The sequence below is a fragment of the Gossypium raimondii genome, chromosome 11 (assembly GCF_025698545.1).
Source record: "Gossypium raimondii isolate GPD5lz chromosome 11, ASM2569854v1, whole genome shotgun sequence".
NCBI classification, from domain to species: Eukaryota; Viridiplantae; Streptophyta; class Magnoliopsida; order Malvales; family Malvaceae; genus Gossypium; species Gossypium raimondii.
In genome coordinates this window covers 22,424,253-22,449,657 of record NC_068575.1, presented here as the reverse complement: position 1 = coordinate 22,449,657, position 25,405 = coordinate 22,424,253, and the positions used below count along the sequence as shown (strand labels likewise).

The 25,405-nt window shown below is 33.8% G+C and overlaps 1 protein-coding gene and 1 non-coding gene across 2 annotated transcripts; one reads left to right on the top strand and one right to left on the bottom strand.

The window, feature by feature from the left end:
* Window positions 1-13,416: 13,416 nt before the first annotated feature.
* On the bottom strand, window positions 13,417-13,522 carry LOC128035037 (small nucleolar RNA R71). Its single transcript, XR_008191441.1, has one exon. It is a non-coding gene; the product is annotated as a small nucleolar RNA R71 (small nucleolar RNA).
* A 1,891-nt stretch (window positions 13,523-15,413) lies between these two features.
* LOC105788092 (T-complex protein 1 subunit eta) lies at window positions 15,414-22,972 on the top strand. Its single transcript, XM_012614815.2, has 14 exons — window positions 15,414-15,582; window positions 15,699-15,959; window positions 16,199-16,324; window positions 16,420-16,623; window positions 17,754-17,923; window positions 18,003-18,138; window positions 18,590-18,706; window positions 18,835-18,954; window positions 19,034-19,132; window positions 19,220-19,309; window positions 19,938-20,025; window positions 20,132-20,220; window positions 20,331-20,405; window positions 22,710-22,972. The coding sequence occupies exons 1-14, from the start codon at window positions 15,568-15,570 to the stop codon at window positions 22,791-22,793; spliced, it is 1,674 nt and encodes a 557-aa protein (XP_012470269.1). The 5' UTR covers window positions 15,414-15,567; the 3' UTR covers window positions 22,794-22,972.
* The last annotated feature ends 2,433 nt before the right edge of the window (window positions 22,973-25,405 follow it).

Below are 25,405 nucleotides of genomic sequence, written 5' to 3'. Positions count from 1 at the left end.
AACCGTGAGTACCCTGAGTAGACAACCGAGAATGATAACAGGACTCTAAGAAGGCTAGCCAATGAGTACGTCCTAGATGGAGTGATCCTATACAAAAGAAGAAAATACCAAGTGTTGCTAAGGTGTGTAGATGTTGTTGAGGCCAAGAAAATCTTAGAAAAAGTCCATGAGGGTGTTTGCGGAACACATGCTAATGGTTTTACAATGGCCAGGCAAATCATGATATTCAGATATTATTAGTCCATTATGGATGGGGATTGTATTAATTATGCCAAGGGTTTTCATAAATGCCAAATTTATGGATACAAAATTCATGTGCCTCATTCACCTCTTCATGTTATGACTTCTCCAGGGCCCTTCTCTATGTGGGGTATGGATGTCAATGGGCCGATCTTGCCAGAAGCTTCCAATGGGCATCGATTCATCTTTGTGATGAATGATTACTTCACCAAATTGGTAGAAGCCGCTTCTTATGCGAATGTCACAAAGTCAGCAGTTAGCATGTAATACCCCGAAAATTTCTACAATAAGGAAAGTAAGATAATATCTCTGATATAGTAAAATAAGGAAATAAAGTGCTAAAAAGGGGTAATTTTGAGTTATGGCAATATTGGGAAGTATATTATAACATATTAATTCAAGAAAGGATTAAATCGCAAAAGTGAGAAAAGTGTTGTTACCCAAGAGTAAATACTCAAAAGTTGAGGGGTTAAAGTGTAAATATGAAAAAGTTGAAGGACCAATAGTGTAAATATTTTAAGGGTGGAATAATCTAGAAACTAAGAAAAATGGATGGATTGGGACCAAATTGAAAAAGGTGAAGAAGTTTGAGGGACTAAATCACAATTTTAACAAATTAAGTGATGACTCAATGATGGAATTTTAAAAGATCATAAAGGGCAAAATGGTCAATTAGAAGAGAGAGAAATCTAGAAGATAATGATGATGTTGGAGATATTTTAGATTAATAAATAAATAAATATTAGTTTATTAATATTTTAATTTGATTTTTTTAAATGATATTATTTTTTTATTATTAATTTATTTAGTATATATATGTGGAAAGAAGGATGAAAAGCATCCATCCCCACCATTTTTGCATGCATTAACGTGAGAAGAAGAGGGGAAGAAAGAAAGCTTTGTTTTCTTTACAATTTGGTCCTTTCACAAAAAATCCACTATTTTCACTTAGAAACCAAAGAAATTTCCATAGCCACCAAGACAGAAAATTGACAAGGAGACTATGGGGAGCTAGAATATCAAGTTAGATTCAAGAAATAGAGGCTGGAGGAGAGAGAAAATCAAGTTAAAGATTGAAGTCAATTGAGTAAGGTAAGAACATCATGATTTCAATATATTTTTGAGTTTGATATTATTAAAAAAAAAGTATGAGATTGATGTTAATGTAGAGTTTTATTATATAAGGTTATATGTTCTTGATATGTTAGTGAAGAGAAAATAAGAGAAAGTGTTGAGAAATAGTGTAGAGAAGGAAAATAAGAGTGTTATAGACTTAGTAATCAACATTTTACACTAAAATAGTTTTGAAACAAAGAAGAGAGTCGACTTTGAAAATCTACCAAAAATCTTATAAATTGAATTAGAGGATGAACAAAATATAAAATTAAATCTTATTGAGTCTAGTTTCTCATAGAAGAAATGGTGTAAGCAATGGAATTGTAAATTATGAGATATTATAGGTTTTGTGAGATAAGGTCGAATGATTTCAGGTTCCCAATCTTGACTTTGGAAAATCATAAAAAATTTGAGAAAAATAATTAGAGGCTTAAATTTATACATTTAAATCCTTACTGAGTTTATTTTTAATAGAAATAAACGGTAACATCATTCAATTCTGTACTGACGAGATAGTTAATTTTTAGTGAAGAAGGGTCGGAAGCGTCGGACAATGAGAACAAGGATGACTTTAAAGAATAAAATGTACTTATTGGCTAAACCAAAAATTCTGAAAATTTTATGATAATAATATATGTGAGTCTAGTTTTAGAGAAAATTAACAGATCTTAATTTCGAGTTCTGTAGCTCAAGATATAAATAATTTAGTGATTATGACTCAAGTGGACAGACTTTGAATGAATATATAAGTAATTGGTGAAATTATAGATAATGTTACCTATAAGCATGTTATATACATTAAGGATGTGGAATGGAGAGGAGGAGGAGGAAAATATATGATTATTCAACTAGCATGAGTTTTCATTAAAATGACCAATTTATATGTTTCAGGACTAAATTGAACAAATGTGAAAATTCAAGGTAAATTTGTAAAATGTCAAAAAGTGATCAAATTGCATGAAATGAATTGTTTTATTGTTTAAATTAGTAAATTGAAGGAAATATTAATTTAGATCAAGATTGGATGGAAATTGAGAAAATAGAAAATTTCCAAAATGTCCTGGATTTTGGTATTTACGCAATTTAGCTTGGTAAGTTTGTATGAACTATATTCGTATAATTTTAATTAAAGTGAATGTTATTTGATGATGAATATTATATAGATATGTGTTTTATTCTTGAAATTGAATTGTTATTGGTAATATGTACAATTATTAGATGTAGTGAGATGATTATCGGAAGCTCGATTGTGGTTGGTAGGAAATGTTGTATTATTTATATTATAACGAATTACAAAAGCATGTTAATAATTTGAAATTTTTAATAATTAATGGAATTTTATAACTCGGTTCAATACGTTTACAAGTGCATGTGTTCTGGTAATGCCTCGTACTCTATTCCGATGTCGAATATGGGTAAGGGTTGTTACATAGCAAATTCTTAAAGAAAGAGATCATATGTCGGTATGGAATGTTAGAAAATATCATATTTGGCAATGCATTAAATTTGAACAATGGCACGATAGCAGAGGTCTGTAGTTAATTCAAGATCAAACATCACAACTCATCACTATATCACCCAAAAATGAATGGTGTAGTGGAGGCAACCAATAAGAACATTATGAAGATCGTGGGGAAAATGACAGAGACTTATAAAGATTGGCATGAGAAGTTACCATTTGCCCTTTATGCTTATCAAACGTCTATCTGAACCTCCATTGGGGCAACACCTTTCTCATTTCTTTATGGAATAGAGGCAATCTTTCCCATTGAAGTCGAGATTCCTTCTCTCTGAGTTTTATCAAAGTTGAAGTTAGACGAAGCAAAATGAATCCAATCTTGATATGATCAGTTAACCTTGATCAAAGAGAAGAGGTTAAAAGCTATCTATCATGGACAGGTGTATAAAAAATGAATGATGCAAGTTTATGACAAAAGGGTTCACCCTATAGAATTCCATAGGGGGACCTAGTGTTGAAAATGATAATTCTCATACAAAAGGACTTTAGAGGAAAATGGATGCCGAATAGGGAAGAACCTTTTGTGGTAAAAAGGCCTTTTTCTGGAGGAGCATTGATTTTGACTTAGATGGATGGCATAGATTTGCCCAACCCTATGAATTCAGATCCATTCAAGAGGTATTTCACCTAAAAAAAATAGGGGAGACCGAGGTGAAAACCCGCAAAGGGCGTCTTGAGACCAAAGGAGTTTTGAGTTGAAAACCCAAAAAGGGGGCTGAAATTTTGACTAAAGAATGGGCATGTAATAGTCGCTTCCCCTCAAAGGTAGCAAGGAAGAGAAAATTTACACCATAGGGAATCGATAGAGTACTCTAGGTCTCCCAAACACATGTCAGGCTTAGATTTGTCCTTAGCAAGTTTGCTCGGAGAAGCTTATATTGCGATATCTAGGGCACTTGGCTTATTTTTTACCCACTTTTTTGTTTTAGCAATGTTTGCCAATTTGATTAATCTTTTCATTAAGAGCTTTGCCCCCAATAAATTTTAGTCTTGTCCATTACGACCTTGTCCAAGCATTTTTGCATTGAAATAATGATGGAGAGACTAACAATATTAAAGTAAAAAGATTTTTGCATATCGCTCTGATATATTTCTAAATAGTATAGAGACCTAAAATAGGACCATTAGTTAGAACTAACCAAATTTAAAGGTTGGAAATATCTTAGAACGAATAGTCCGAATTGTGATTATCTCTTCAGGTTTCCTGTCAAAGATACTAGACCTGAACAAGAAGGCATGGTAACACATCAGTGATAGAACCTTGGCGAACAATGAGCAATGTCAACCTAAGCACTAAAAAGGGGATCATTCTCAAAAATGACATTCTGCATTCATATACATCTAGTTAGGAGCATTTGATTCATTCTGATCATAACATCCTAATCACTTGGCATAAAATATAGGCCTATGAAATGAATTCTACAGGTTCTGTTCCACTAGAGACCGGTGTAACAGATCAGTGAAACCACAAATCCTATACCCCTGAAGTTACAGTAGGTCAGATTGAATCTACCATAGCGAATCTTATCTCCTTGAAGTTGCAGAGGAGCAGATTGAAGCTACAAATCCTATACCCCTGAAGTTGTAGTGGGTCGGCTTGAAACTACAACAACAAATCTTATCTCCTTGAAGTTGCAATGGAGCAAGATGAAACTGTAACACTAAATCCTACCTTTCTAAAGTTATAGTGAAGTAGATACAGTGAAGTAGAGTAACCAATGAATTGAGAAATGGGTTACTAGAAAAAGAGAAGCACCAGAGAAATCAAGATGTAGCAGGACCAGACAAAATTGGTCCTCTTTTAAAGTCTTTGCTCCATTCCTGTTAAACGACAATGAGTAAAGAGGGGCAGCTGTAAAGGCCCAATTTTATTCGGCCCAAACAAATAAAATAAAAAACCAAGAAAAACAAACAAAAAAAATAAAGTCCATTAACATTCCAAATTACAAGCCCATGACTCAATCTGCTAACCTAAACTCTAAAGCTCAATAACCTAAAAACCCAAAAGCCCCGAACCTAAAAACTAAATTGGAAACCCTAGAACCCTAAAGCCATCTATATCGTAGCCTCTGCCACATCCGCAAATGTGTTGCCCAAGATCTGATGCCTCGTCTGCCCCTTTTCACCAAAATGGAAAAGGCATGGCTCCCCATCGCCGTTTACTTCGCCCTTTGCCACCACCACCTGCAAAAAGGGAAATAAGACAAAAAGCAAAGGATAGAAAGTAGAAGTAGAGAAACAGTGAACAAGCAAAAAAGAGAAAAATATATATATATTTGTATTTTGATTCAGCTATAAAAGCCAAACAAAAACCCTCTGTATTTTTTGACACACAAGAAATCAAATTCAAAAAAATCAACAAGTTTAAAAGAAAGGTAGTTCATTTTATCTATTTTTGTTTCTTGAAAAATATAAATAATAAAAAAAGAAATTTATTTCTTACCTGTGTCGCTTTGTTCTTCACCGTGGGAAGTCGAGGCCACTGTCTCCAATGAAAGGCAGCTTCGTCTGGGTTTCGTTGGACGAGGAAATAAGGGTGACCCTTCAAAAAAATAAAGAAACCGAAAGTTTTTGTAAAAATATCTTTAGGGTCTGATTGTTTTACATCAGATCTAACATCAGATCCATCCTCGGAGAAGTTAGGGGGTTCGAAGGGATTTTTTAACAAAAAATTTCTGGCCACCAGAGGTGACGATTGTCGTTGCTGATGATTGATGGCCACACGGGGTTACGACAGCCATGTGGTCAAAGACAGGGATGGCTTCAGAGAAAAAAAAGAAAGAAAAGAAATTTTTTTAAATAGTCTAGAAATGATTTTTTAAAATATTTTTTTTACTTACATAGGGTCACCTAAACGACGCCGTTTCGTCCTGGCCTTAAACGCCCTAAAATGACTTCATTTTGAGGGCTGACCCGATGACCCGATCTGATGCCCTGGGATCTACGTGTTTTTGTAGGAGGGGTTTAATTGCTGTCCTAGTCCTTCCGCCTTTAAGCGCCTTTCAATATGGTCCTAATTCTGTTTTTTTTTCTTTTTTTAAAAAAAATCACACCACTTAACTTTGAATTCTTTCATTTTAGTCCCTAGACTATCGACCCTTCGGGAATGACTTGTACTAGGTTCGGGTTATTTGCCCTTTTGGTCCCTACACTTTATTACATTTTTAATCTAACCCTTTATTTAGTGTTTTATTTATTTATGCCCTAAAATTTTTTTATGGTTTCAATTTAATCCCCTATTCATTTAATCCCACCCCTAGACTTTCTGTTATTTAATTTCCAGCATTTATAATTTATGCTATTTACATTTTTGCCCATGAATTTCTCGATTATTTTATGTTGGTCTTTTATTTTTATTATTGATACTATTAATACTTAAGTGATAATCGTTGTTAATTAATATTATTTTCGTTAAAATTGGCTCAAAAATCAACATTTTTGAACATAATTATATTATTAACATAAATTTTATATTATTTGACCATTATTATCCTTATTATATTGTATTATTAATCGAATAATTTTATTATTATTTTATTTATTTTTATTTCTTATTATTGTATTCATCATATTATTGTCATTTCATTTTATTATTTATGTTGTTATTTTGTCAATATCATAATTTTCTATCACAATGTATTGAAAATATTTTTGCATACATTCATCTGTTTTCCTACGCAAACGTACAAAGAATGATTTAAGATCGAGGTAGTATCCTTTATTTGGGGAATTCGAGGGGTCATGCTTCTAACTTATGGAGTATGACTTTCTCCTTGTACCGAAGTAATCAAATATCATTTTTAAAATGAAAACACATAAGATTTAGGCAATGATCAAATGGCGATTATTCTTGTTTTTAGGGATTCGAGACATCGTGCCCTAACTTACGGGGTATGATATTTCCTTCTCGATTAGCTGGAAATAAGGCTTTTCTCCATAAAATTTAATTTAATTAACGATAGTTTAATCAAGTCATGCAAAAAGGGGATCGTATTTTAAATTTTCCTTGAATTCTCAATTCTCGACACTAAGACATCAAGTAATCAACTAGGTACCAATTTTGGGTGTTATGAGGGTGCTAATCCTTCCTCATACGTAATCGACTCTCGAACCCACTTCTTAGATTTTGTAGACAAAAAATTATCATTTTATTAAATTTAAACATTTTATTAAAATGATTAAGTTTCAAGGTAATCCAATCACACCTAATAAAAAGGATTCGTGACTACTCCATTTTCGTTTTAAAATAAAAAGTTGATTTCCAAAAATAGGTTTTGACGGCAGATATTTGTCAATAACATTCTTTATTAAGGGGTAAGAAATTCTACATAGTATTTTTTTTAAGTATCGAGCTTTCAAGGTTTGTGGGAGGACAGCACCCTCTATTTTGGCAAGCTCTATACCCTATTTTCTGCACGATTCTATAGGGTCCCTCCCAATTGAGGGCTAACTTTCCTTGTTGTGATGCTGGAAGACTTACCTCTGTATTTCTCAAGACCATGTCGTGAACTTGGAACTATTTATTTTTAACTCTGGAATTGTAGTATCGAGCCACCTGTTGAGCGCGGGATATATTCCTAACCTCTGCTACTTCTTTGACTTCATTAATTAGATCTAGGTCGAGTCTCAAGGCCTCTTGGTTGGCATCTTCATCAAAATGTGTCGTTCTATGTGATCGTAAGCTAATCTTATCAAGAATTACTACCTCTGCACCATAAACAAGAGAGAATATTGTCTCCTTTGTCGTTGTATAAGGTGAAGTTCGTAAAGCCCACATAATTCTTGATAGTTCCTCTAACCAAGCACCCTAGCCTCATCCACCTTCTTTTTTTGGGCTATTAAAATCTTTTTGTTCATTGCCTCGACTTGACCGTTTTTTTGTGGGATTTTGACAAACTCTTGAATTTTCCTTGCAAAAATTCTTGAATTTTTCTTGAAACTCTATGCCATTTTCCATTATGATTAAGCGTGGTATGCCAAATTTGCACACGATTGATTTTTCAAAGGAAAGATTACATTTGTCTCTCTGTAATGGTTGCTAAAGCTTCAACTTCGATACACTTAGTGAAATAGTCTACAGTTACCATTATAAACTTCTTCTAAGCTGTGGCTATTGGGAACGAACCGAGGATATCAATTCCCTAAGTCAGAAATGGCGAAGGACTCGACATGGTCTATAAAGGCTCTACTGGTTGCCATTGTACCTGAGCATATCTCTGGTAAGAGTCGCAAGTTCGCACCAAACGGTGAGCATCCTTCTATACCGTCGACCGGTAAGCATCCCTGCTTGAAGACTTTTTGTGCCAGTAACCTTACACCCAAGTGATCACCACAAATACCTTCATTAATCTCTCGCATCACATATTCAGCCTCGGAAGGTGTTAGGCATCGCAGCAGTGGATGTGAGTACCCCTTTTCTATACAGTACACCCTCTACAAGCGTATACCTATTAGTTGTATGACAAAATAAACTGTTTTAATTAATTATATAATTGAATGATTAGATAACTTAATTGCATTTTACTTAACCATCTATCTCATCAGTTTGTAGCTAATTTTGAGCATGCATAATGTGTAATACTGGCATACCTTACAGCTCTACGCCATAACTTTGCCAGCTCCTTCCTATCCATATGAATTTTCTTTCCCTGTAATGTGCACATTATTAGAGTCATCCACGTCTCTTCTTGATCCAAGCTAAGAACCTGTAGAGTGTTGTAGCTTGGAGTGTCTTTGTAGTCTAACAAAATTTTTCCTCTTTGTTCGATGAAAATCGATGACACCAGCTTAGATAAAGCATCTGCACGCGTGTTATCCTTCCTTGAAAATTGCTTCACCTACTCCTTTTCGAATTCTGCCATTCATTTGTGCTCCTTAATCTCACCTCATTTGTTGAAAATTGCTTCATTTGTGCTCCTTCACCTTATTTTCACCATTCATTTGTTTTGCCACCAACTAGGAGTCCATATGTATGACAAGGTCTCTCACCCCAAACTGGTGAGCTAATTGTAATCCTGCAATTAGAGCATCATATTCTGTCATATTTTTGGATGTTTGAAAACAGAAAGATAGCCCATATTGTCATTCATTCTCACTAGGATCAACTAAGACTACTCCTCCTGCTAATCTCATCTTTGTTGTGGAAACATTAATATAGACTAACTATGTTTTCAAGTCATCAGTCGCGTTTATATCCTCCTAAGGTGAACTAACTACTATGTTGCATGCAACAGATGGAAAAATAGATCTTAGAGTATAGTATAAGTTTACCACAAATTATCACAAAGATAGTGAATTATATTATTGATGGTCATTAGCATTTATAGGAGATTACAAATATCCAATTTATGTAATTTTGTAAAATACTTATGGCACAGTATCTCAAGTTATAAATTATGTTACTTTTTGCGCTAATATCTTTCCCTTTATTATCATCTTCGATGCATACTCTACACCAAACTCAGCTAACTCAATGCTCCACTTTGTCATCCTTCCTGATTTGTCAGCTTTGGACAATATATATTTTATGGGTTAACTTGTCATGTTTACAACAGGACGGGGTTGGAAATAAGGACATAGCTTGTGAGCTGTGACAATGAGAGCAAAAATAAGTTTTTTAATCTTCGAGTACTTGAGCTCGCCATATTATAGCATCTTACTAACGTAGTACGCTGGGAACTCGTGAACACCTTCTACTCTAACCAAGAAAACTATAACTATTTCCTCCGGGGTAGCCAGATACAAGTAGAGGGTTTCTCGCACTCGCGATGACTTCAGAAGTTGTGGGGAGGTGAGGTACAAATTAAGTTTTTCAAAGGCTGGTTGGTATTCTTTAGTCCATGAAAAGGAAGTTCTCAAATCTTTGAAAAAGGAGAGCCACTTGTCTACCATCTTGGAGATGAACTTGTTAAGTGTCATTATCCTTCCCGTGAGGTGTTGAATATCCTTAATTTTTTATGGAAGAGACATTTTTAGGATAGCACGAATCTTTTCTAGGTTCACTTCTAACCCCCTCATTAAGATCACAAAACCCAAGAATCTACCAGCTCACACGCCAAAAGCACACTTCTCAAGGTTCAACTTCATGTTGTGGGCCCTCAAATTAGCGAACGCCTCTGAAAAGTTTTATACATGCTCCTCTATAGTTACCCATTTCACCAACATATCATCGACGTAGAATTTGACAACACGTCTTATATGTTCCCTAAAAATTCTGTTTACCAGCCTCTGATAGGTTGCTCTCGCATTCTTTAGGCCAAAAGGCATGGCCCGATAATAGAACAACCCCTTGTCAGTGATGAAATTTGTTTTCTCCAAGTCACCTTGGACCATTAAGATCTAATTGTAATCGAAAAAGGAATCCATAAAACTCATGAACCTGTTGATACGATTTTTCGAGTCTTAGGATAGTTCGAAAAATTTCTTGTTTCGAAGGATCTCTTGAATAGGTTCAAAGGTTGGTGGAAACCACAACCTGTAGCACTTGAATATTTTACGGGACTGAAGTTATAATCGAACTCGACCCGTTTAAATTTAACAAACACTAGAACCTTGGTATAATAAAGATGTCACACTTCGGGGTGGTAAATGAAGTGATAAGTCAAAGGGTTGAATGCCACAAACTCAAAAGTTTGATAAGTTTGGTAAGTTCACTCAAGAACCTTGGAGAGAAAATTCTCACAATATCATTTTATATTAAAAAAAGATGTCCTCAAAAATGTCCCTTTTATATGGTTTCTATAGGCCCTTAAAATAGCCATTCAAATGTCGGCATAAAATGAATTCACACTAGCATAAACACATTCACGCCTAACTTTTAAGTTGTTCACACTAAAACATCAATGTGTTCACACTCCATAAAGTAAATTGGTTCATGCTTAATGTTTGGTGTATGCTTGGTCGAATAAATGTGGTGTCTCTTCACTTTGGCATTCATTCATGCTTAGCTAGGAAGTATTCATCTAATTCAATGTAGGTCAGCCCTTTAATTTCCAAAAATACCCCCTTAGCATAATGGATTTTGCATGGCTCATTGGAAACACAAAAATATACACACTTTTTAATGCCCTTTTTAACTCAAATTCATGCAGTTTCGGTAAAATTCTTGTCAAAAATATATAACAATTATAAAATAATAAATTACACTCAAATTATGAACATGTTTAATTTTAATTAATTGTATATCAAATTTTGATTATTTTTGACAGATTTGCACAAAAGGCGAAAAACGGCTTGGCAGACACTACTAAAAGTGCAAAACCGAGAAGCAATTTTGAAGCATCAAGGTGAATTAATTTTAATTTTAATCCAATTTAATTGGGTTAAATAAATTATTGTTAATTAATTATCAAAAGGGGCCCAGTTGAGCTGAACCGATCCAACCAAGCAATGGGCAGCCCAAAACTGTCCCACATTCTGACCCAATCAGCTTGTTTGGCGGATAATTTGGAATGCAAAATGTCCTTTGAAGACTCCTTCAGTTCGCATTCAAACCCCTCCACTATTCATGCCTTTCAAGATTTGCCCCTACCTAAAAATAACATGTTTGAAATATTCAAACATGCCACATGTGTGGCCGGCCATGGGGGGTCTTTGGCTGATGATTTTTGCTATTTTTAGCAACCTTCTCAACCTATAAATACCCCCATTGGTTACTCACTTCAAACACATCTCAAACCTATTCATTTCTTCACTTCTCTCTCACTTTGCTCTCTTCATTCCCTTCCATTGTTCTTCATTTTCTTCCCTTATTCCTTTGTCGATTTCACCTCTTGAAAAAGAGTCCTTCAACCACCATTTCGAGTAGCATTCAAGTGTTCATTGAAGCCTCAGTTCAATAAGAACAAGTGGAGAAGGAGGAGCGGAGCAAACTAGTCAAGCCTTAGAGAAACACCAGATTTGATTCTTGTTCCCTATCCTTTTATTTTTATTGTTGTTGTTATGAACATGTCTATGAATATTTGTGATGTTGATATGTTTAGTTTAATTAATATGGCTTAAATTTAATTCGTGTTAGGTTGATTGCATTTCATCTACCTAAGTTATTAAAATTGTGTTTGTGTTATTACAGGCCTTGGAAAGATGTTTGATTAGGTAAAACCATGACTAAGTTATTCTTGCATTACAATTGTAAGGTAAGTAATGAATTAATTATTTAAACGGAATGAAATTGTAATTAATTGACACAATACTTAATCAGTGCATGTTTAATCATCTAAGGTATCTGAGGGTTAAATTAGCAATGGTATCTAACAATACCTTAGCCTTGCATAACTTGCAACATTATTGTGATTAAACTATTTCAAGGTAGAAATACATTGTTACCTCACGTAATCTTTTATGTGCTTATGAGATTGAATTAATTGTTTGAATTGACATAGAGATACGTACAAGAGATTATTTTAATTTCATAGGTATATATGTGCATTAACACATTTGCTTATTAATATTTGTTTAATCGGTTGAATTGACATAGAGATATAGTCAAGAGATAAATGGATTTTGGTAGGTAAGTATGTTCATAAGTTAACAAATTATCGAGAATTTATTTGTAACAATATAAACATGAGTTTAATAATTCTAAGGTAAGAAATGTAATTAATCTAGCACAATTATGTCATCTTGATTAAAATAATCTTTTGAAATTGTGCATTGGAATTTTATTTTATTTTTATTTATTTTACTTAGTTAAAATCCTAGTTTTAATCACCTCCTCAAATTAAAATATTTTTCTTCACCAAAGTGTTTTTAAAATTGCATTCATAAATAATTCTTTTCACAATCCCTGTGGGTACAATAACTCGACATTTACTTGTCACTTTATTACTTGTTGCAATTGTGTACACTTGCACATTTTCATTGTTCCATGTTTTTGGCACCATTGCTGAGGGACTATTTTAAAGTCATTATTTGTGAATTTGTTAATTTTGCATTCTGGTTTATTTTAATATTCAATTTAAACTTAATTATTTTTTCTGTGTTTGTTTCAGGTGTTTATGAGTATTGATCGAATTATCGATTTACTCCCCATGGGCCCTGAGATTGAAAGAACTTTTCAACAGTGGAGAAGACAAGCAAGTCAAAGAAGGACCGAAGAGATGAACTTCAAAAATCCGAATCAAGGAAGTGGAGCAAACCCTGCCCAAAATCCTATCCTTATTGCTAATGATAGGGATAGAGCTCTAAGACAGTATGCCCTGCCAGTGTTTCATGATCTTAATCTAGGTATTAGGAGACCCGAAATCGAGGCACAATAGTTTGAACTGAAGCCAGTCATGCTCTAGATGCTTCAGGCAATGGGCCAATTCAGTGGAATGCCTATCGAAGATCCTCATCTTCACTTAAGACTGTTCATGAAGATAAGCGATACTTTCAACTTAGCTGGAGTACCTGAAGATACACTATGATTAAAGTTGTTCCCATATTCGCTAAGGGACAGAGCTCGAGCCTGGTTGAACTCATTGCCATCGAATTCAATTTACACATGGCAAGAGTTAGTAGAAAGATTCCTCATGAAGTATTTTCCACCTAGCAAGAATGCTAAGTTGAGGGATGAGTTCACTACTTTCCAACAAATGGATGATGAGTCCTTGTATGAAGCATAGGAAAGTACAAAGAATTATTACAGAAATTCCCTCATCACGGATTCTCACATTGCATCCAACTTGAGATGTTTTATAACGGTCTTAATGTCCACACGAGGATGGTAGTGGACGCTTCTGCTAATGGTGCTCTCCTTTCTAAGTCTTATAATGAGGCTTATGAAATCATTGAGAGGATTGCCAACAAAAATTATCAATGGCCAACTAATCGTGCAGCGTCAAGAAGACGAGTCGCTGGAATACATGAAATAGACGCTCTCACTTCACTTGCATCTCAGGTATCCTCAATATCCTCAATGCTTAAAAATTTTACCATTAATGGGTTTAATAGTTTTGCAGCTCAACCACCAAACCAATTTGAAAATGTAGCTTGTGTCTATTGTGGGGAAGGACATTTGTTCGAAGAATGTCCATCGAACCCAGAATCTGTGTATTACATGAGTAACTAGAACCAAAATCGAGGAAGGTAAGGACTTCAATCCAATTCCTATAACCCATCGTGGCGAAACCACTTTAATTTCTCCTGGAATAACCAAGGGGATGAACCCAGTAACACATACGCCCAACCTAGACTGATTTTGTAATATAGTTATTTCCAATATTTTTTCACTCTTTCAATTTGGTCCCTAAAACACTTGTTTTTAAAATTAACGGAGAATTGTTAATTGGATTAAACTGATTCTTTCAACAATGTTTCTAAAAGGATTCTAGAACTAAAAATGTATTTCTATGATTGTTGTTATATGTGTGTTCGGATACTAGATGTGAAATAATGATTTTGCCCTCACTACAATTTGAATGGTTTATGTTAGTTAAAGCATGTAACTAGGTTTGTTTGTTTATTCATGATTATGTATGACTTAATAGCATGTTTGTGACTTTTGTTATTGATTAGATAAGCAGGAAAAAAATATTTGTGCGTGTAAATATTGTGATGTGTTTTGAGTCACCTTAGTGACTAATGTGACGTTTTAGATTCAGGTTGGACTGTCTCAGTTGGATTTGGGCCGCCACAATCCCTCTAAAAAAATCAAAGTAATTTAATCTCTGTCAATTTTGAAAGTGAGCAACTAAAGACAATTAATCATGATGTTAATTTTTTTCCATCAATTGTACATGATTTTGATTGGTGTAATAATAAAATTAACCCTCAAAGTTTATACATTTCATCAATTTGCTCCTAATTTAACATTTTTATCCCGCAACATTTGTATAAATTTGTGAATGTTGAGGCTAAATTTGTTGTATTTTTAGAATTAAGGCCAAAATTCTAAATTTGTTATTATACCGATCAAAATTATGTACAATTGATGGAAGACATTTCTGACGTGATTAATTGTCCATACTTGCTCATTTTTGAAATTGATAGGGATTAAATTACTTCAAATTTTTTTGAGAGGGACTAATTTGATCAATTTTGAGATTGAGAGGGACTAGAGGAATCTTTTTACCTAAAACATGAAGGAATTGTTTTACTCACTCATCTAACCTACAAAAACCAATTTGTCTTTTTTTTAATAAATGGACTAAAATATATTAAGATATAATATAATGGATTTTGTGATATTCTTTTACCGAAAGAGTCATTTGGAATTGTTGGGAAGAAGAAAGAAATGAGAAGAAGGACAAAAGAAAAAAAGAAATAGAAAAAGAAGGAAATAATGTAAAAGGAAAAGAAAATGAAAGAATTTTAAGTATATTTTAATTGCATAAGACATGTCAAGTTATAATTGGTTGGAAACTTTGCATGTTAACTTTTTTGAAGTTAATTGAGTAACTTAATATAATGTAGGTATCAACATGAAAAAAAATGTATAATTTATATTTCAAATCGTGGACTAAACCAAAATGAAAAGATATCCACTCATTCAAAAGAATTGAAAGGGTAGTTCTAGTAATTTCATAAATTCCAGGCCCAATGTGGAGTCCAATTTGAAATTCATTTCATTTCAGCCCTCCCATTCTCAGACTTACAACATAAACCCGTAGAATACCGAAGAAATACTTGCGAACAAAACCAGAACATTCTCCCTCACTCTCACGCTTTGCTCATTACTGCCCCTAAAACCAGCAAGCAAAACCCTAGCAACAATGGCAGCCATGCTGGTAACTTTACACTCCTTTTCCCTCATTTCATACGTGCTTTTTGTTAACATCTTGCATCTTTTTTTTTTCTGAACTGCTACTAATCTGTTTCTCTTTTTGTTTTCCCCTGTTCGCAGCAACCGCAAATCATTCTTTTAAAAGAAGGGACCGATACGTCCCAGGGCAAGGCGCAACTAGTGAGCAACATAAACGCTTGCACCGCCGTCGCTGACGTGGTTAGAACAACCTTGGGTCCCAGGGGTATGGACAAGCTCATTCACGATGACAAGGGGAACGTCACCATTTCCAACGACGGGGCTACCATCATGAAGCTTCTCGATATTGTCCACCCCGCCGCAAAGATCCTCGTCGATATCGCCAAGTCTCAGGACTCCGAGGTTACCTTATCCCTCCTTTCTATTTCTACTTTCTGTTGTTGGTTCCGAAACTTTTCTCAATTTTCAGTTAAAGTATGGTTTAATAGTTCCACGTTTTCCATTATTGAACTGAGATTTTGATTTTTTTAGTCTGTTTGACGTAACTAATCTCGTAAATGAAATTGACGTTATCAAGATCCAGTATTTTTTCATTGCATTTAGATGATTTAGAGAGCTTCTTTTTGGTGTGAGGTTTGCAGGTTGGTGATGGAACTACAACTGTTGTACTACTAGCAGGAGAGTTTTTAAAAGAGGCCAAGCCTTTTGTTGAGGATGGAGTCCACCCTCAAAATCTAATTCGGAGCTATCGAACTGCTTGCTATTTGGTGAGTTTCTGTTTTTTCCCCCTCTTATCATGGTTTAGATGTTGCTATGATCTTTATGCTTCTATTTTATGCTGCATGTTGTATTCAATGGACAGGCTATTGATAAGATCAAAGAACTAGCTGTTAGCATAGAGGGCAAAAGTCTAGAAGAGAAGAAAAGCTTATTAGCTAAATGTGCTGCTACAACTCTCTCTTCAAAACTCATTGGCGGGGAAAAGGTGTTCTTTGCATCAATGGTTGTGGATGCTGTTATCGCTATTGGCAATGATGATAGGTTGAATATGATTGGAATTAAGAAGGTAGACTCCTATTTTTCATGCCCCATGTTCAACCTTTTTAACCTATTCCTTTTTCTGATATTTGTACTGGATCTTCCAGAGAGTTCCCTATCCCATAAGTTAGACTGCTGTTTTTTATGCTTAGTTTTCAACCTTTTTAGCCTTTTTCCCCCTTTTCTGATATTTATGCTTGGATCTTTGAGGAAGGATCATATACTTTCTGATATCTGCAAAATGATACACTTTCAATCCAGTGCATGTTATATTGAACTATGTTACCATTCTAGCTGAGTGTAGCACTAGACTGTTCTTCACACGTAGATTCTCATCCAGTGATTTTTTACTATCATGTTAGTCTAAGTTTTGCAGTGGTATCTTTAGGAAATGAGGCGAGCATCAATTTTAGCCTATTCTTTTGGAGAACCTTCTATAAGGTCCAAAATCCGGGGAAGTTAACGTTTGGAGAAAAAAAAGTTAAAATTTGTGATAGCTTTTATAACTGTACATTTGAAGGTAGCCTTCATATCAAAGGATAAGAAGGCTAGCTTGTAAAAATCCATATTACAATTAGGACACCATTTTGTTTTAATGGGTTAATGTAACTTTTAGGTTCTGAACCTGGCAATTGGGTTCACTTTTGTACTGAACTTGGCAACTAGGTCCATTTTGGTCCTTGCACTTGGCAAATGTAAAAGTTTGATTATCATAGTGCCACATCATCAAACTTTTACATTTGCCAAGAGCAAGTACCAAAGTGGACCAAAAAAGAGTGTACTAGTACCAAAGTGGACTTAATTACCAAGTTCAGGAACTAGAAGTTATATTAACTCTATTTTGATTATGGCTAAAGTTATTGGGCTAGCTGATTCCCTATTTCTTTTGATTTTGGAAGTTAATTTTGGGTATTCAATAATACTATAGTATATTCATAGGTGGGGCCAGCAGCAGAGTATCTGGTCCATGAATTTATTTAGCTAGTGTCAAATTATGAATCTAATGTGGGGGACAAGAGTCTGGCATTGCCTCTAAAATGAGATTCCTTCGGACAATGATGCTAATAAAATTCCTGTCTAAATTTTTCTGTTTGCTTCTTGTATTAAATATAGTTGTGTTAAATAACAAATTGATTAGTGTTTTTGTTCTTTTTACAGGTTCCAGGAGGCAATATGCGGGACTCCTTTTTGGTTAATGGTGTTGCCTTTAAAAAGACATTTTCATATGCGGGTTTTGAGCAGCAACCAAAAAAGTTTCTAAATCCCAAGATACTTCTGTTGAACATTGAGTTGGAACTGAAATCTGAGAAGGAAAATGCTGAGATAAGGTAGTGAATATTTCTGTCTTTGATTTGAATACTTTGTTAATAAGTGGTGATTGACTCTACCTTGTTTTATATGCTACAGACTTTCGGATCCATCACAATATCAATCAATTGTTGATGCAGAATGGAATATCATTTATGACAAGTTGGATAAATGTGTGAAAAGTGGTGCAAAAGTTGTTCTTTCACGGTTGGCTATTGGGGATCTGGCAACACAGGTCTGAGATTTTGTCTTAAATGTAATTGTTACATTTTTCTTTCTGTTTGTCTCTTTTACTATTGATAACTAACTTATTTGTACTTGTATGGTTAATTCGTGACTAGCTTGAGTTAATATATGGTTATGGTTGTCAAATCCCCCCCCCCCCCAAAAGAGACTGAGAGACATATGCCCGTTTTTCTCTTCTTGCTTCATTACTTTTATGAGTGTTTGTGGTGGGTTTGTCAAAAAAATGTCTATGTTGATATTTGATACTTTATAATTCGTATATGGCCACTTAGTTACTTCTGCTATGTTATTTCATTGATAGTTTTGCCGAGAAAGTGATGCATTTAGTAAATCATGTTTTGTTTGCTCTCTCTCTCTCTCTCTCTCTCTCTCATATGTATACATACATACACCTATATATATATCAAGTTTTATTGATATGAATCTGTGTGTGTTGACAGTATTTTGCAGATAGAGATATTTTCTGTGCTGGTCGTGTAGCTGAGGAAGACCTTCAGCGGGTTGCTGCTGCAACTGGTGGAACTGTACAGACATCAGTTAACAACATAATTGATGAGGTTGCCATGCACATTATATTTGTTTTTGTTTGGAATGCAGCCATCCTTCTCAGTTTCCTGCTCACTGTCAAAAACTGTTCAATTTCCTCCTTTTGAACTTCTTGAATTTAAATCTCTTTGGTTTGAAGGTTCTAGGGACATGTGAAGTTTTTGAAGAAAAGCAAGTTGGAAATGAGAGGTTTAATATATTCAGCGGTTGCCCATCAGGACGGACAGCCACTATAGTTCTTCGTGGTGGAGCTGATCAGGTTTTCCATATCTTGATGAGTTCTTTTTCTTAATGTTTATCACTTCTCATTATGATGCTAGAGACTGAATTATTTTCAGTTCATTGAAGAAGCTGAGAGGAGCTTGCATGATGCAATTATGATTGTTAGAAGAGCTCTGAAAAACTCTACAGTAGTTGCTGGAGGTGGTGCAATAGATGTAAGTATTTATAATAACTACTGAAACTTATAATCATTTTTAAGATAATTTTGGATCTTGATATTTAAAACTTGCCTTTGGTGGAAGATGGAGATAAGTCGATACTTGAGGCAGCATGCACGCACAATAGCTGGGAAGTCGCAACTTTTTATTAATTCTTATGCAAAAGCTCTTGAGGTATGTTCTATTACCTCCCCCTAATGGTTAAATTAATGGGAGTTACCTATACAGGTTTTTTGTTAGGTGAAATGGAAATTGAATTTAATCTGATTTCAATGTGGTCTTAATGTAATTTACTATGATTTGAGATGAAATTATGTTTTTCTTGGAGGAAACTTATTTAAGTTATTCAAAATTTGTATGAAAAGGTATATGTACCTGGACATGCATACACATATGTCAACATGCTTAAATACTGCTTTCGGCTATGCTTCTTAATTTTGCTGAACCTTGTCAATTAGATAAACAACTTTAATCCTTTCATGTCTAAACAAGAGCCTGTTGGGTGAACTACTGGAGAAACATGTTTTTAATGTGTTTGGGCAGATTTTGAAAATTTGCCCTTGTTATTATATAAAATTTTCTTGCATATGCATTCATTCATTTTTGTTTCACTATATCTTGCAGCCGTAGCATAACACCTTGTGATACATGAACACAACATATATTTTCCTTGAAGACAATTGTTTTAGGAAGGCCGCATAATTAACTTTGCCTTGAAATGCTCTATCAAAATGAACCCTTTGCATTTATCTTTTCATCTGCAGATATATGACATCTTTATGCTGTATCCTCTAATCTGCAGGTTATCCCACGGCAACTGTGTGACAATGCTGGATTTGATGCTACTGATGTGCTGAACAAATTAAGGCAGAAACATGCGCTTCCATCTGGTTAACCTTCGTTTACTAAGTTTTCTTTTTTATTAACTTTCTAAATCATTTTCTACCCATTTTACCAATGAGAGATTCTCTTTTAACTGTTTGAGTTTCTGGGCAGGCGAGGGTGCTTCTTACGGAGTGGACATCAACACTGGTGGAATAGCAGACTCATTTACAAACTTTGTCTGGGAGCCATCAGTTGTAAAGGTGGCTTGACTGATTACCAACTGATATTTTCTTATATAATGGTATACCTTTTAATTTACTAATATCTATTTCAACAATTTTTGCATTTTGTATAAAAACTGTGCCCACAGAGCAATGCCATCAACGCTGCTACCGAGGCTGCTTGTCTTATTCTAAGTGTGGATGAGACTGTAAAGAATCCCAAGGTAATACCATGTTCCCTGTCTCGGAAACTGTATGCATGCTTTTTATGTTTTGTTGTTCATCTGCTCCTTTTTATGTGATCCATTTAATTATATATTGCTCAAGCATTTGTGGACCAAATGCTTCAAAAATTTCTGAATTTGTTCCTGAATTGAGTTTTGTTGGTTAAATTATCAATGGGTTATTGGACCTTACCTTCAGCTCAAATTGTGATAATAAGACCTTTTTCATGGTTAATGAATGTTCCTGGGGAAGGGTGTATTCTTTAAAAGCAATAAAGGCCCTGATTCTTGCTCAAAAATCAAAATATGTTAGAAAATTAATAAATTTTTGTATGAAATTTTGTGGCATTTGGAATTTTTCTAAATCCCAAACCCTTATTAAATCAAGCCTCATAATTTAGGAAGACCATTTTCATTCCTGAATCACTTGATAAGATAAAATGAGGTTGTAAATCCTTAGTCCGGGAGCCTGATTGAATTAGCTCAATCATCATACTCAAACGTTGAGCTTAACACTGAACTTAGCGTGAGTTCGATTTCCAAACTTAAAACTTGAGAAAATGCTAATTACTAGAATATTTAATTTATGCATGTATTTAATATCTGAAGTAATTAAAAATTCCAGAGGTTCTAGGCTTGCAAGCCTCTTGAGTGAGTATACTGGAGCTTGAGGCTAACAGTGAACAAGTGGTACTTGAAGAATTCATAGAGCTTAGCTCAAGTAGCTCATGAGTAATTGGTTTCGTTATACCTTAATAGAGGCAATGAGAAATTTCTTTATGATAAGTAGATTAAAGTTGCAGTTTAAGTTTTGGTCCTAAACTCAGAAGTCTGGTCCTCTTCTTCATTAGAAATCTCATTTTATGTGTCTTTTCCTTTTGCTCTTGCAAAATTGTCCATCATGAGTATCAAGTCTTAATATTACTAAAATTATGGAGCTTGAAGTGTCAACTAACCTCAAAAGAGGAAAAATAAAGAAAAGTGGTGATAGTTACTGAGATTGAATTTTCAATCACTGACAATGATTCTCCTTGGTTTAAAATCTCTAACCTCTTTATTATTATAGGTCTCTTGAAAGTTGATGCTCACCTTCATAAATATTCCCTTAGGATGGTCGCAAGCTGCTGGAACCAACCAAAGCCATGTTTGAACTAGTGAAACATGCAAGGGATATTTGACATAAATATGTCTGTTCCTCATGAAATATCCAACTTTTGGTTAGATAGATTGCCCTCTCATGCTCAAATAGTAGAATCCTACTACAAAAACTAACCTTTAATCACAATGCTTCTTTCTTCAATTACTGCCATGAACTCTGCCTCAAATCATAGGCAAGAAGATAACCTATAAAGATCACTTATCCAAGTCCCCAGTGTAGTTAAGAGTTCTCAAAACTCATGACACTATTAAAGCAATCTCGAATCGTGTTCCTGAGGATAACTATAAATGCCTCTCAAGTATTTAGGGATCCATTTCATACCTATGTCCTTCAGTAGGATAGACCAAATCTGGAGTTCAGTGATTGAAATTTCTACTCAATGATCAATTTCTTTGTTCCCTTTTGTCCTCGTTTCATGTGTTTGCTGTCATTTGCTTTATCGTGCATTAGGGCTTATTAATTTCTGAGAGAGAATTGAGATAGATTTAGAGGAATCTCATTTGTTGTCAGAGTTTTGAGGGATTGAGACTCAAAACTCTTGGGATTTGGGGAATAGTGATTGGGTGTTTCAAGTTAAGTGAATTCTGATGATCATAATTTGGTATAATCATCATTAGTACTTACCGTTATAGTAGAAACGACACACATTTTTAATTTGAATATTATATTGAATCACGGGAATCCATACAGTGTCATTGATTCAAATAACAAATATGTCAATGCTTTATATATCAACATTTATAGAATAGCCATACTTTTCTCCGCTCAGCCACTCCCACCTGCTCCTGGCAAAAATTAATATAAATGAGAATGTTTTTATCATTTTTGTTTAGCTTATTGTCTTTACATTATATGTATGTACGAGTATAAATGATGCATATTCCTTTCAGTTATATTTTCAATTTAAAATGATTGATTTTTGTGAAAATGGGCAGAAAATGGCAATGTAACTATTTTCTTTCTTATTTCCCGCTCTACTGCTTGTTCCTAAACAAAGAGCAAAGGCTTAATTTTTTTTAATATGATGCATTGTGACCTACATTATGTCCATTTTAGCTGAACTACTTGTTAGAATTAATGTGTGGCAAAAGCATCTCCACTGCCGTACGGTTCTTTCACTGATGTCGTATGCTGTAATGTTACAGTCGGAGAGTGCACAGGGAGAAGCTGCTGCTAGTGCCATGGCTGGCAGGGGGCGTGGCCGTGGACGAGGAATGAGGAGGCGTTGAGACTTCACAGTTTTTATGTCCAACTTGTCTTATTGTTGTCTAATCAAAATGAGGATGGAAGATTCTAATTAATTAGGTTTTGTTCATCTTGTATTTGTTCAGTGTTTTTGGCCAAATTGTTTGAAGATGTGTGCTTTTTGATTGTCATTATTATGCAACTCCATGATCATAACCTTTCAGCATCGGTTTCACACAAGCTTTTTGTTTTATTAACTTCGAAGTTTGCAATATATGTTTATATATAAGGGCCAGTCATTTGTTATATACTTAATAGTGATTACAGATCCTAGACCTTATCTGAATGTCATCTTCGGTACTGTAAATAGAATGAAACTACTTGTAATAAAAAAGCACAAATCTTAAAATCATGTCTATTTACCCAAGCTTAAAGATTCACTTGTAAAGGTCGGTTGGAAATATAAGGGGATATAGATATAAATTGAAGTATGAGTCTTGAAAATATGAGTTTGTTTAAAATATAAGTTGCGTGAGGGATTTAACAAAAGTTTGAGGCTTGAAAGTATACTTAAAAAAAAAAGGTTTGTTTAAAATATGGGTTGAGTTTGAATTTTAACATTTAAGGCTTTAATTTAGCTTAACTTGTAATATATTTTTCTTTATTATGTAATTTGTCATATGAAGTTAAATATAATATATGTTGAGGAAGTAGATAATAATATATTTACAAATCAAATTTTTACGGTGGGTTTGGATGGCAATTGGGTGCGGTGCAGTGCGTTTAGTTTACTTTTTGTCTCACACTATAATATCGTTACAGTATCTAATCTCACCGTCACCGTTATTTTTACACTAACCGCAAGTAAATGCACCGCCCATCCAAACCCATCATTAGTTTCGTCATTGGTTGGATTGGCCTATAGACTTGAAATGCCATCTAAAAAATTTCTATATGGTATCTAGTATTGTTGTAGGATTAGACATAGTGAAATGAAGATTTTGATAAAATTAAAATTAAATATTGGAGATGGAAATGCATTAAAAATTATGGATGTGAGAATGTAACATGACAATTTCAAATTCTAAGTGGGAGTAAAATGCAATTTTGACTAAAAAAGAAAATATGAGTTATGATTGATTATTTGACATGAGAATAATTTGGATTACATATTAATGTGATGAAAATCACCTTTGGCTCAAATTAGAAACATTTGAAAGTACTAAGTAAAGTGCAAATTTTCATGTAACACCCAAAAAAGGAACTGAAGTATTATAATAGTGTTAAATTGTGTATAATTGATTTATGTTAAAATGAGGGATATATAAAAATGATAAAAGAGAAGGTTAAGAAATGCTAAAGAAAATTTTAAATTAAGAAGTATGTTGAGATAAGTTAGTCTAAAGAAAGGACTAAATCGTAAATATGTGAAAAGTTTATGGCCTAAGTGTAAATATTAAAAATTGAGGGGTTAATGTGTAAAAATAAGAAATTTAAAGGACCAAGAGTGAAAATAACCCAATTTATTTTGACGTAAGGACCAAATTAAATAAGTGGAGAAAATAAGAGGGACTAAATCACAATTTTACCAGAAATAAGTAGTGACTCAAGGATGAAATTTTGAAGAAACATGAAGGGTAAAATTGTCATTTAGTAAGAAAGATAATTGTTGGGTGTAGTGATGATATGAGAGATATTTTGAATAATTTATTTAATTTAATAATATATTAGTAATTAATTAGATATTTTTGATAATATTTTAATAATAAAATGATAATATAAAAGAGAGGATGAAGAAAGAATTTTCTTCATCCTTTCCTCTAACATGAATAGCAAAATAAAAGAGGGAAAACTTTCATTCTTTTATAATTTGGTCATTACCATGAAATCCCACTTTTTCTCCTAAATTATTTGATAATTTTCATAGTCACTCAAAAGAAGAAGTGAAGTGAAGATACTAGAGAGTATATTCATCAATTTAGAAGCAAGAAATTGGTAGATGAAAGTGAAGAAAATTAGAAGAAAAAGGAAGGATAGTGAGGTAGATGAGAAAGAAATGGAAGTGAGGAAAAATGGAAGAAACTCTTGACAAAAAAAAAGCTAAGTTTTCATACAAACCATACTTGTATTCGATAAATTGAATTAAATATGTTGAAAATAAAATGTATGAAATGTGTATTTTAATCTAAATTCTTGAAATAGAAAGTATGTAATGAAGCATGACATGTAGAAACTTGAAATACTAAGCTTTCAAGTAAGAGATAATATGATGTGTGCTATAAAAAGCATTAAGAATTAAGAAATGAGTATGTTGTATACACATAAATGAGTGATTAAATTGAATAGAAATCAAAGTTATAAGGGCTATGTATGATTAAATGAAAATAATGTAAAGAACCATGGAAAAAGAGAAATTTACTAAAAATAATTTTGGACAACAACAGTGACTCTAGTTTGAAAATTCACCAAAATTTTAGAAATTTATTTAGAGATTGAATCATATATGAAATTAAAACTTAATGAGTTTAGTTTTGCATAGAAGAAACGATGCAAGCAATGGAGTTGTAGATTGTGATATATAATAATTTTTGTTAGACAAGTTAGAATGATTTTGGGTTCCTGTTCTGATTTTGAAAAATCATTATAAGTTGTAAAA